Genomic DNA, 13,118 nt, shown 5'->3' with positions numbered 1-13,118 from the left:
GGGAATCAAGCTATTACTATGAGTATTAAGTTTCAATAGCACTTAGATCATGTTTGAATCCATCAGCTAAAGTTTAGATGTCTAGCTGATAGCACCCAACTAAACATCTACACCCTTAGTCCCATAAAAAGTGCAATTCTTATTTTTCTAGGATAGATTAGTAGTGGCGTGAAAAGACTCCCATGCCCTTATTTATTAGCCACATGCAGTAAGTTTTGGTATGCAAATTAGATCTGACCACTTAATTAGGCAGGTAGTTAGACATCAATCTTAGGATTGCACTTTTTTTGGGAATTTTTTTCAAATGTTGGAATTGCACTTTTCATGGGACTGAGGGACTAAACTTTAGCCGGGTGGTAGATACGACAAACAGATTCTTAGCTAAATTTTAGTTTGTAGGATCCAAACCGAACTTTAGTTTATTTAAAAATTGGATCTTTCATTTTCTACACCAGATTTTGGAGTGTAAACACTTAGGTATTATACCTATCAAGTTTGGTGAATTTAATAGCTCATTAAGTAATTAAAAACAGAAGAGTAAATAAAGCTAAATGAATTGATTTTTTTTGCACTTACTACCTCCGTTCGTAATTAATTGACGTTCCCGACCAAACATTTGCACTGGAAGCAGAAAAACAGAGGGAGTATTACACAAAGCTAGAGCAGGTACGAGATGGAGGCTTGCTGGCTTTGCATGGTGGCGTGATTAGTTTCTCTTGGCGTGACTAGCTTCAGCTCTCTCAGGGCCCAAACACATTAGCTATGTGGAAATCGATCTTGGGCTGTACCAGCGTGACTTTGGTCACTTAGTCGTGCCACGAAGCTCACGTGATTAAAAGGATACTTTTAAAAATTCATTTTGGATGGGTGATGTTTTTAAAATATCAATTTTCAAAGAGCTAAAATAAAAAATCTGATAGGGGGCATCGTCAAGCTTGAATCCGTTCAAGACCAATGGACGCTGACCGGCCAGACGTGCTCGGGCCAACGTTAAGATATTGCAGCCCTAAAAAAACGTTAAGATATTGCAGTGCTCTGATTAAAAAGAATATTGCTGGTGCCGCCGGCAAATATTTTCTGACCCTGTTTGTTTAATCAATTGTCCGAGAATCCGCTGCTGAGAGAATCAGCTAGCTGGAAGTTTGGCAACCTGATTATCTGTTCCGAGTGTAAATCAAGTATTCCACAGCTCGGAACCCAATCCAACCAATCAATTGCTCTGCTCTAGGTGCTTTTGGAGTTTGATAAGAACCTGCTTCAATTTGCTAAAGATACATATCTTACCCTAGCTCAACTTCGAGAGGAGGATCACATTCCAAAGCACCCTGGCTGCTAAATGGAAATATGAGTTAGGGAAACCGCTTGTGTGGCCGCAGTTGGTGGATCTTCTTCCAACAAAGATGTGCAAATTACACCAATGGTACATGAAGGCTTCAGCCAACAGGGTACTCATGCTCGAAGTTCGGATTGGAGATCAACATTATTTCCATGGGGAAGGCATTATAAATCTGCCGCTGGAGGAACTCTATTACCTTTACAATCAAGACGCACTTGACAAGTGACTCATCAGTTCTTGGGTTCTGTAAGTCTTTAATTTTCTCTAACTTCAAAATCCCCGCTCTAGTCATTGTGCGATGTCTTAACTCCTATTTGATTTTGTATCATGCAGGATAAAGATTCAAACTTACTGTAGGAAAGGATACTATGACATCAGCTTCATGGACTCAGATATTATAAACGAGTCAACTCTAAGAGATAGATCAAATTGGACCTCGAAGAACTGTTGGCGCCGAGAATCGGCCAATGATCCTCAGCGTCGGACACACGATCCGGGAGAATCTGCTTAGCTCCTGTTCGAGTTATCGCCCTAGTGTGGTTCACGCGGCGTGCCAGTCAATCTGACCTGTTGATTGATAAGGAAAGAAGAATATTAAATTCCAGAGGCTCCGATCAGCTAGATTTCCGATCTATCTTGAAAAGCGTATCAGCGAATCGGCCAATTTACTGTAGAGATGACCGACTATAAAACAGCCGATACCTGCGTAGCAATTGTAAGGAAAACTACTGGAGCAACCTAAACAACACTGCAAAAGCAACACTTGGAGCAGATCTGACCGGCTATGTGATGATAAAGGATAAAAACAATAAAAGCCGATAATTCATACCTCAAGCTGGATAACTGGTGATAAAAACTAAAATAATAGATAAAACCTATGATTCTAGTTGATATCGACAACTGGTGAATAAATCTAAATGAAAGAACAGCGATGCGCCCGAAGTTAAAGCTTAGATATTACTCGATAAGCGGAACTTATAGAATCGGCCGGAGATCGTATCGATACAGCCCTACTAACCCGTACGAACTCGTGGAAGAAAAAGGATTTGGCGAAGTCGTCGAATTGAAAGTGAAAGTAAAGTGCGAGAAAAAAGTAGATTTGTTGTATTGATTGATGTGTGTCCTCTTTACAAACCTCTAGAGGTGGCTATTTATAGCCTGTTACAATTGATTTCCTAACCGACTAGAATCTATCTCTAATTTTAAATGACAACAAACATTTACAAACACGACTCGTACTCGAGTTGGTTATTATTTTCCCACGGGCCTATCTCTTTCTTCAGCAAATCTTCATCTTGGCCCATCTTAGGCCCAAATTGGCAAAGCCGCTTTGACTCTCAATTGGCCAGCCTCCTCTTCCGCCAGTCGGCTGAAACACTGTAGCTTCAATCGGCCAATTCCCAACTGTAGCTTCTAGTCCGCCGCATCGGCCCTCCTTTCTCCTTCTTTGATGCCGATTCCAAATATGTGTCAAAATCCAACGTCAACAAGAACATATATAAATTCATAGACAACTAACATTAGAAAAAGTACATACTTATACCGTACAACTTCAAGTGAGCGTGTTTCCCATATATTTTTTTTAAACTAGCAGTTAAACATAACACTAACTAACTTTCGCTATGCATATATGTACAGGTTCCACTAGATACTCGTTGTTATTGTGGTTAATTGAAGTGCAGTCTATGTCATGGACTCTTTGAGGAAACCAAAAGATCAATAAAAAATCTCATAGACATTCTAAAAAGATCATGGGCTCGCTTCCGTTGACATCACGCAGGTGAATTCAAGGATGAACTTGATTTCAAGCCTGAATTCCCGGTATGTGTCGAATTTCCACATCTCATCCTTAAACACAATAAATATTTCATAACTTCTTTTGTCATATATATAGTGTTTGAGACAGAATTCGGGGAATAATTTATGCGGATACTACGTATGTGAGTTCATCCATGGTTTTATAGGTCCCAAGCGTATAACCGACCATGAATTCAGAGTATGTATACAAATTTTTTAACAATAAATTAGTTGTAATTATGCAGACTCATTGATCTACTATATAATAACATTTGCCAATGACACAGATGAGAGACATGAAGGAAGCACTTCTCGAGATGGAAAAAATCAGAGCAATTCGAGAACGACTCAGTGGATTCTTGCTGGACGAGGTAGTAAATCAAGCGGGGGAGTTCCATAATGATGGATCAAATTTGCATCACCCTCAGAACTCGGGTTCAGAATAGTTGATCCAAAATATTGAACTTGGAAAGTTGATGCAATATAATATTACTCATATATGTGTATGCATAATATGTCTATATATATAATATTATCTCAAATGTAATATTATAGATAAATATAACTTTATATAAATTCATTAATATATTAAAATTAAAATGAAACAAATATGAAATACTAATATAGAATAAAGAAATAGAAAAGAAAATGAGAAAAGAATCAGAAAGTACCGGTTGGCTCCTAACCGGTAGGTTATTTAAACTAATACTAAAGATTTTTTTTATACCGAACTAGCAATACCGTTTGCACCATCCCCGTATAAAGGAATTACGATGCGCGCGCAATACGGATGAGAGAGAAAGTCTGCGCAATGCGCGAGCGCGTGGGCAGCGTCTTCTCGACGGGTCTCGTTGCCGCGCTGGAGCAGTGCCTGGCTTCGTTTCGCCACAGCCCTCGCGTCCTGAGCATGTCCGCGAGCGCGAGCGAGGGATTACGTCTTCTTTAAGCAGAAAAAGGCCACGAACCCTCCAGTAACTGTGGCGACTCCCATGACCCAAACCAGCGCGGCTGCCGCAGCGGGCATGACAGAGGCGACCTTGTAGGAGAACAGGAGCGTCAGCGCAGCGGTGAGCAGCCACACGGCCACCTTCAACCAGTCCCTGAGTTTGGAGCCAGGCTCCGCGCGCTCGTACCGCCGGAGGCAGAAGAAGAGCAGGACGAGGTCAACGTACGCGAAGACGACGAACGCCGCGGCGCCAGGGTCGGGCCACGAGCGGTGCAGGGCCATCCCGGAGCTGAATGTGAGGTACGCGAAGCCGGCAGCCGGCAGCCACGGGAAGCTCCCGCTCCCACTGCTCCCGCCAGGGCCAGCCGCGTCCCCGGCCTGGGCATCGCTGTCACCTACGCCGTGCTCCTGCTCCAGCAGGGGCTCTCGCGCGACGGGCGCCTCATGGCGCGACGGCGCGGCACTGGGCACCGCCGATGTCACCGGAGGCATCTCCCTTTGCTAGCTTGTTGTGCATGAATTAACCGGAACGGCGATCATTTAATAGATGTACATGTGCACTCCAGACGCGGTGCGGCGACGACTTCGATCGGAATCCGACAACGACCTGTACTCGTGGGCTCTGGCCGGCAATTTCATTGAACTAACGTATCAGCTGACGCGGCTGCATTTGTTTATGTTCCCCGCGGCAGTTTCCACCACTGCTTCCTGCCCGTGGCGTTCACTCGTTCTGGTGCTCGATGGACCGCGATGTGCCGTGAAGAAAGCAAAACCACCTGTCATAATCTTCCTTGGGGGGGGGGGGGGGGGGGGGGGGGGGGGGGTGGGGGGTGGGGAGGGACCTTTATAATCACGCCTGCCTCCATCAACGTCGAATGTGAAAGTGATTTGCATTTGTTTTCTCAGGACGACTTGTAAAGTCAGTCGTCTCCGCCTCCTCCGTCGTCGGCGGGTTGCATGCGTGTAGCCGTGGAACAGTATGCGGTGCAGGTTAGAGCAATTTCAGCGGATCCTTCAAATAGCCCCTATCAAGAGAAAAAAACCAGCAGTCTTTCTACTTAACTCCCAATTTTGAGGAGGTCTCCAAATTTTCCTCTACCACCCTCCATTCCTAAGGTTCTCTATAGAGCCCTCTATTCATGGGCCTGGAGTTGGAGATATTTTTGTAGGCTTTGAAGAACCCTCCATTCCTAAGGTTCTCTATAGAGCCCTCTATCCATGGGGCTGGAGTTGGAGACATTTTTGTAGGCTTTGAAGAACCCATTTGATCTTTGGAGGCTATAATTTGAGGGTTATTGCTAAAGTTACTCTACCATGAACTGAGGCTGTGGTTTTGAGTTGATTTGTGCAAACCTCACTGCGCGAGAAAAGATCGGATACACGCTACCCTCGGTCTTTCATTCGTGCGTCAGTTCAGTTCAGCAGCATGGAACCTTTTCATTTCCAGATCACGCGCGTAGCACACTAGGTAATAAATAAAAAAAAAGAAAAGAAAAGAACTACTCCAGTACACAGAAATTCTATGCTGGCTTTTGGTGGGCAACGAAGGACACACAACTTTTGAAGAGTAGTGGGCTTAATAGGTTTGCTTGCTTCCTTTTCTTTTTTGACAAATATGAACCACTACCACTAATTTATTTGCAATTGCGTTAGTTACACACTTTTCCTTATGCAATTCGTGATTAACCTAGCCTAATAAAACAACGACAAAGCCCTTGCCGTCCTTTAGGAAAAAAAATAACCAAGCCTAAGATAACCTAACAACGTGTGCAGTCCCAAGGCAGGAGACTATTCCATTTTCAAAAAAAAAAATAGCCCAGCATTTAGTAAGCAATTTACTGGCCACAATGCAAGTTGTGTGGTGGCGGGTTACAGAATTCTGGCATTTTGTCCCGCGTACAAAAACTTCTCTGTTCCATAGAATAAAGAGAACTCACAATATTTATAAGCAGCAGGGTCAGTGTGACTGAAGATGGGGTTAGGAAACCATTTCGAGTGTTTTTTTTAGATTAAGGAAATTATCAAATGTGAATGTCTACGACCACAAAAAAATAAATCTGATCACATAGCGCCAGAAGATACATAAGTACTTAAACTCCATGCCTCAAAACGAGGAACAAACAAAAGAAGAAAGAAAGTGACTGAAAGAAAGTGACTAAGAAAGAAAGCTAACTTCTTCTATCCTCTTGCTTCAACCTTGCATGGGGCCTTGTGTAGCAATTAATCCCTCACATCTACAATTTTCTCAGAAACTTCAAGTTAGGATCCTCCTGTTTGACAGCCATCTGCTTCCTTGTGCTCTCTAGTTGCGTAGAAACTGCACTTAGTCAATCCCTACCATACACTCTAGCGACCCAAACAAGTGCACTGAAACAACCTGTGCACCGCCTCCTCCAAGCTGATCTAGTACAGCCATCCCAAGGACTCCAAAATGGCACCTCAAGAGGAAAGCAACGCCAAGACGCCGCCAACATCCGAACCTGCGAGTCGGTTCTTCGGTTTTCACTTGAAAAATGTCCCTAGATGTCAAGGTCCTCACCGCAACAGCTTCAACACAAGGAGAACGATGCATCATGGCACCGTCGGCGCCGGCACCGGTCATGGCTTTTCGCCTGAGAACCTAGACACCTTGACAACCACCAGACGCAGTTGGCTACTACCATAGCCAGTCCACCTCGGGTCCCATGCGCATTTGCCGGCCGCTGCCGCCTCCATAGAGCCGAGCAACGTCCGCCAGGAGCCGCCATGGACCACTGTGGGGCGGATCCAACTACGAGGCACCGGAATCGGCTGAGTGGAATCGCATCCATCGCCCAAGAAACCGACCGCCCGCCGTCGCTGCCTTGGAGCGTCGGGGAAGGCACAGTTTGGAGTGTGTTTGGTTTAAAGGCAAAGTTTGTTGGGATATGGCCATCAACATTTTTAAAGATATGGCTATCCAAGTTATCAATTTGGTTGGGTGTACCAGATGTATCATTTTTTTTTGGTTGGAATGATCATCATGAGAACAGATTCGGTGAGTGTAATAATTAAGTGGCTAGTCTGGAGGGTTTAGAGTTGAATAATGAATATGATGTTTGGACATACATTTGGGGAACCTCCTTGTTCTCCTCGCAGAAGGTTTATCGGCAACTCACTGGTCACAGACAAGTACATAAGGTCTTTAGTTGGCTCGGGCGGTCTCGCTATGAACATAAGCATAAAGTTTTCTTCTGGTTAATTCTCAGAGATAGACTCAGCACCTGGAATATTCTTAATTAGGAGGAAACACATGTTTTTGCCTCCTATGATTGTGTTTTATGTCAAAATGGAGGAGAGGAAACTTTGTCCAATCTACTTCTTGGCTGTCCCTTTGCCCAGGAATGCTGGATTATCCTTGGTCTCTTCATTAGTTCATCTGATGAACCTTTCTCAGTTCTGGAAAGCTTTAAAACCCAGCTGCAAGTGCTGTTTTTCATGAAAACATGAGTTGGAGCATTTTGATGTCTAGAAATGACTTGATTTTTCAGGAATTCTTCCTTCAGTTCAGTCTTGCAAGGCTCATTTTAAAGCAATGTTTACACATGTTATTCTTAGAGTACAAGAAGACTGGAAACGAATTATGTTCCTATGGCTAGATCAGACATTATAATTTTCTTGATTTTCTTATTCTCGTTCATGGTTTGCTAAGTGGTGTTTGTAAGACTTCGTTCCCTCTTTAATATAAGTTATATAATCAGTATGGACTTACCCCTCCTGTTACTTTAAAAAAAATAATTAACTAAAGTGTCCGATGGTCAGTCATTCTAGGTTCATGATCAATATTCACATGCGTGACCAAGATCCCTTTAGCTGGGTCATAGTATTTGCTGGACGGTTTGCTCACCAACTTACCCAGTTTCTCATTAGAAATGTGAACCGCAAAGGATGGAGAAATTTGTGCTTTGTTCATAGATAGCACACATAACCTTGTAATTATTTATTGAAATTTTGCAACATCTTCGGTCGAGATATCACTTATAAATTATAACTAAATTCTCATAAAATCCTATACAAACTACCGTAGCAATATATATACGACTTTTGTGCGAAAATAGTGATCTTTCCTTAAAGAAAATAAATAAAACATAAATAAAAAACAAGATCAGTCACCATAACAATTGAGGACTTTATTTATGGACCTAGAAGCTCTCCTAAATCCGGTGAATATTGAACTAAACATAAGCTAGTCTGCTGTAACAACATAGACTTTAGCTGATCCATATAAGATGGAGGACAAGTCGATTTTCAAAAATGAGATCCAAGCCTTGTTATTACTAACTAGAGATTCCTTCCACGTTATTTCTCATGAGACATGCTTAGAAAAATAGATAAATCCTTGAAATTCTTACAAAATAGAAAACATCTAGACATCAATCAATTAGCTAATCATCATTGATAATAATAGTCATTGGATATAATCTCATGAGACATGCTTAGTAAGAATTACTCTAAAGAAGTAAGGCGCTCAAGTTGCAAGTATAAAACGTGGAAATGTAAAGAAGTAAATTTGAGATGATGCAAACTTGGCACTTTGATTTATCCCGTGGTATCGGTAGATAAATGCCACTCCAAGTCCACGTTAAAGCTACACCCAAGGTCCCAGTCACCACGTCTCTCCGGATCAAGGTATTTTGAAAGGTTGAATGGGAAGCTTGCCATAAAGGCAAAGCTCACTACTTCCTCATCCAATCACCTTGATATCATCTCCAATATGAAGCTTCTCCGTAAATGAACGAATCTGCTCTCCCTCGTCACCCCACACTAAGCTGGAGGATCGAAGACTCCATCATCGGCGAGCGACCAAGGTCTCAAGGTGCTGGCACACCAAGCTTACACTCCTTGAACTAATCACAGGCTCATTCTAGGCCTAACCTAGCGCTAATCACTCCTAAGCTCAGGCTAAGAATTGATCAGTTTTCTTGCTCCCGTGCAGTGCTTTGCACACAAATTCTCCCTGTTGAGTTATCGAAGTGTGCTAATTTTGTTCGGACAACTGCAAGTGTCATTGCTGCAGGAACATTGAAGGGCACAACATCTATATGGAGCACTTGGAGCTCATAAGTTATCATAGATTTATTATGCCTCTTAGGATAATCTGTTGAGCTTGTGGGGTGACACGGGCGGACGACCGGCGGCACCTCGCCGAGCCTCCGCCCTCCCGCCGCACGTCCACGCCGCTACCGGAGAACCTCGCCAGAAGCCTGCGCGGGTTCGAGGAAGGTGGCGGCAGTGCGGCCTCTTTATTTCTTCTCCCGTTGATGGTGTTTGCTGGGCATGGCGGGCCTCCGGCGATCTATCCGACTGCCCGCTGTGCGTGCATTACCTGGCGGCGGTGGCCTGTGTTTCTGGGCAGGCTAGCGCAGGATCTTGCGATGCCATGAGCCCGTGGCCGATTGGTCCGATTCTACCTTTCCTTTGTCAATCCTGCAGGCTACGGTGGACTGGTGGAGATCGACCTTTGCGGCAGCTGTCGTGTGCCCGTGTTCATCCCACGCCGCCGGTCAGATCAGCCGGATTGGCATGCTAGGGACGGATATGCGCGTCTCAGACTGCATTTGGCTGCCTCGGTGAAGGAATTATTGCTGGTGCTCTTGCACGTGGCACCTCGCCATCAACGGAGATGGTCGTTATTTTGGAGTGGACGGGCATAGCGCTATCATGATAAGCGTGGTTGTGGTTGGTGCGGGGAGAGGCTGGAGAAAGTCATGGCCAATTTGGTGTTGGTACTAACGACGGCATCATTACGGGACTCACCTTCCTCACAACCATTGATACCTACGAGTGAAAACTCGATCTCGATTCTACCAGACGGTGGTGGAATTTTCAACGCCGTATTCCTACTTGTAGGCGTCGCTTTGGAGGCTATCTTCAAGGAACTACATTGGCGGCGATTTGTGCAGCAGCGTGAGTACTGAGGACACAAGAGAGATCGTCCAATGATAAGCAAAGTATTGGGTAAACACTTTAGATATTTTTGTGAAGAATGGATAGATAAGCAATAATATGCATTGCTTTTTTGTGTGCTCTTTCCCTATTTATTTGTGATCAGCTATTAAGCTGAAATTATTGTAAAAATTTGGATTTGTGCGGTCGCAAGGCTGGATATTTTTCGATTTTCTAAAAAATGTGTTGAACTTGTCATAGACAAGTGTGAACATCCTCTGTCAGTAAGCCAAACCTTCGGTTGGACAAGTGCTGAACTCTGAAACATGTAGCCGAGCTTGCAACTATTGTCATGGTAAATTTCTGCTCATTCTTATGACTTGACATTGCATATTTCATCCACCAAGTCATGCTGACTTTTGTATAAAATTACGTTCACGTGATTGTCAAGAAAGGCTGTTGTACGTGACGTCAGTAGTATGTACAAACGGACTTATTTGAACCACTGAGGCGGCAGCATGCAAACAACCTGCAGGTAGTAGCAGTATCAGTAGCAAAAGCTGGATTGACCCATGACATCCATCAGGGCACCACGGGTCAGCAGCTAATTAAAATGAATAGTCTGGTGCTCCTGTATATCCATATATATGGATTGATGATGGTTCAGTTACAGTTTGCCCCGAGGTTCAACCATGCCCCGAGGTAAATTTTAGCCCCCCTATTTTAGCCAATCCAAAATTCCAAATATCCCTTCAGTTACATGACGTTTAGATAGTTTTATTCGAATAGGATCCCTAGGAACACATACATTCAGGGACCAGTCTCTGTTCCGCTACCCTCGATAGATGCAGAGGTCAGCTTCACAGTAGCGGAGCAAGGATCCAAAACGAGGAGCCAATCAGCCAAAACTAAACTGATTGTGATAAGCAAAAATGACTTGCATATAGTTCCTGCATATACTTGTGTTGGACAAATGTGAACGCCCAACTTATCCCCGTTTCGAGCTCTTCATCAACGGATTTTCAGCTTCAGGGATTTTAATCATGGAATTGGTGGCGAATACGGATGGTACAGCATTCGGCCGGACGAGGCGTGATTCTGAGGATCCGTCACCGAATTCGCAGTTGTTTTCCCCATGGTCAAGAGCCAAAACTCCATTAATGGGAATAGAGCGAAGGTGAGCATCGTGGTGAGGAGCCACGCCGCCATCTTGAGGTGCTCCCGGCGCGGCGAGCCCGGCGGAGCCCTCTCGTACAGGCGCAGGCAGTAGAAGAGCAGGCCGAGGTCGAGGAAGCAGAAGCCCGCGAACCAGGCGGCGCCGAGGTCTATGCTCGACAGGTACACGGCGACGCCTGAGTTGAAGGTCAGGAACGCGAACCCGATGATGGTCAGCATTGAGGGACCATGCCCGCCGCGCTCCCGCTCCCGTGGCGCGGGCGCGGCGTGCTCAAGAAGGGCTTCGGTGTCCATGAACACCTTCTGCTTGGCTCTTTGAGACGACGTGGCCCTGTGATCCGTGTCGGCAAGGGGTGTGAAGGCACAGCGACAGCGACCAGGACTTACCTCCGCTGGACAATGGTAGCTGAGCAGGGGAGCAGCTTCATGTCCTCTCCAAGGTTGAGAGACAGTGGATGGGGAGAAATCAAAGACGGCTTCCGGAGAAGATCCGCTTGAGTGGAGCTGGGTAGGAGCGGAGCTTCAACCCCCTCCCCTCCTATATAGAGGAGCTGGGGACACATTTCTCCCACACGAGATATATCGGCGAAACAAATAGAACTCGCGCGAGAAGATTCTTCCCCGCCGTAACAGACGCAGCCTATCCAGGGGTAGCCTAACCGCCGCAACGGGCAGAGTCCACGCGCGCGCCACAATAATCTGCCATCGTGTGGTCACCTCGTCGACATCCCCAGGAAAGTTGGCCATGACTTTCTCCAGCCTCTCCCCGCACCAACCACGCTTATCATGATCGTGATATGCCGGTCCACTTCAAAATAACGACCATCTCCGTTGATGGCGAGGTGCCACGTGCAAGAGCACCAGCAATAATTCCTTCACCGAGGCAGCCAAATGCAGTCTGAGACGCGCATATCCGTCCCTACCATGCCAATCCGGCTGATCTGACCGGCGGTGTGGGATGAACACGGGCACACGACAGCTGCCGCAAAGGTCGATCTCCACCAGTCCACCGTAGCCTGCAGGATTGACAAAGGAAAGGTAAAATCGGGCCAATCCACCACGGGCTCATGGCATCGCAAGATCCTGCGCTAGCCTGCCCAGAAACACAGGCCACCGCCGCCAGGTAATGCACGCACAGCGGGCAGTCGGATAGATCGCCGGAGGCCCGCCATGCCCAGCAAACACCATCAACGGGAGAAGAAATAAAGAGACCGCACTACCGCCACCTTCCTCGAACGAGGTTCTCCGATAGCGGCAAACCCGCGCGGGCTTCTGGCGAGGTTCTCCGGTAGCGGCGTGGATGCGCGGCGGCTAAACTAAGTACTACTTAGTGGGTCTCCCTAACTGATACTAATTTATTTTTTTTCTTTTCTTATTCTTTTTTTTCTTTATTCTATATTAGTATTTCATATTTATTTCCTTTACGTATGGTGGTTGGAATACGCTAATATATATAAAGTTGTATTTATCAATAATATTATATTTAATATACTATTATATATATACATATTATGCATACACATATATGAATAATATTACATTGCATCAACTTTTCAAGTTCAACATTTCGGATCAACTATTCTGAAACCGAGTCCTGACGGTGATGCATATTTGATCCATCATTACAAAACTCCCCCGCTGGATTTACTACCTCGTCCAGAAAAAAAATCTAGAGAGTTGCTCTTGAATTGCCCTGATTTTTTCCGCGTCGAGGAGTGTTTCCTTCATGTACATCATCTATGCCATTGGCAAAGGTTATTATATACTAGATCAATGGGTCTGCACAATTAGAACTAATTTATTATTAAGAACTTTATATACGTACGCTGAATTCATGGTCGATCAAACGCTTCGGACCTACAAAACTATGGATGAAATCACATACGTAGTATCTGCATAAATTATTCCCCGGCTTCTGTCTCAAACACTATATATATGGCAAAAAAAGTTATGACATAT

The 13,118-nt window shown here is 44.9% G+C and overlaps 2 protein-coding genes across 2 annotated transcripts; both read right to left on the bottom strand.

The window, feature by feature from the left end:
- Positions 1-3,682: 3,682 nt before the first annotated feature.
- On the bottom strand, positions 3,683-4,610 carry LOC117849860 (uncharacterized). The gene has a single exon (XM_034731616.2). The coding sequence runs from the start codon at positions 4,569-4,571 to the stop codon at positions 4,065-4,067; it is 507 nt and encodes a 168-aa protein (XP_034587507.1). The 5' UTR covers positions 4,572-4,610; the 3' UTR covers positions 3,683-4,064.
- Positions 4,611-10,591: 5,981 nt separating this feature from the next.
- LOC117849944 (uncharacterized) lies at positions 10,592-11,795 on the bottom strand. Its single transcript, XM_034731729.2, has one exon. It carries the CDS (start codon positions 11,451-11,453, stop codon positions 11,025-11,027), a length of 429 nt encoding a protein of 142 aa, XP_034587620.1. The 5' UTR covers positions 11,454-11,795; the 3' UTR covers positions 10,592-11,024.
- Between the last annotated feature and the right edge of the window lie 1,323 nt (positions 11,796-13,118).

This window comes from Setaria viridis, chromosome 1 (genome assembly GCF_005286985.2).
Source record: "Setaria viridis chromosome 1, Setaria_viridis_v4.0, whole genome shotgun sequence".
NCBI lineage: Eukaryota > Viridiplantae > Streptophyta > Magnoliopsida > Poales > Poaceae > Setaria > Setaria viridis.
Note: the sequence above shows the minus strand (reverse complement) of the source record. Positions and strands in the feature narration are given on the sequence as shown.

Bases quoted from the DNA above. Each gene is read 5' to 3' on its own strand.
- LOC117849944 (XM_034731729.2), bottom strand. From the start codon at position 11,453: ATGGACACCGAAGCCCTTCTTGAGCACGCCGCGCCCGCGCCACGGGAG.
- LOC117849860 (XM_034731616.2), bottom strand. From the start codon at position 4,571: ATGCCTCCGGTGACATCGGCGGTGCCCAGTGCCGCGCCGTCGCGCCAT.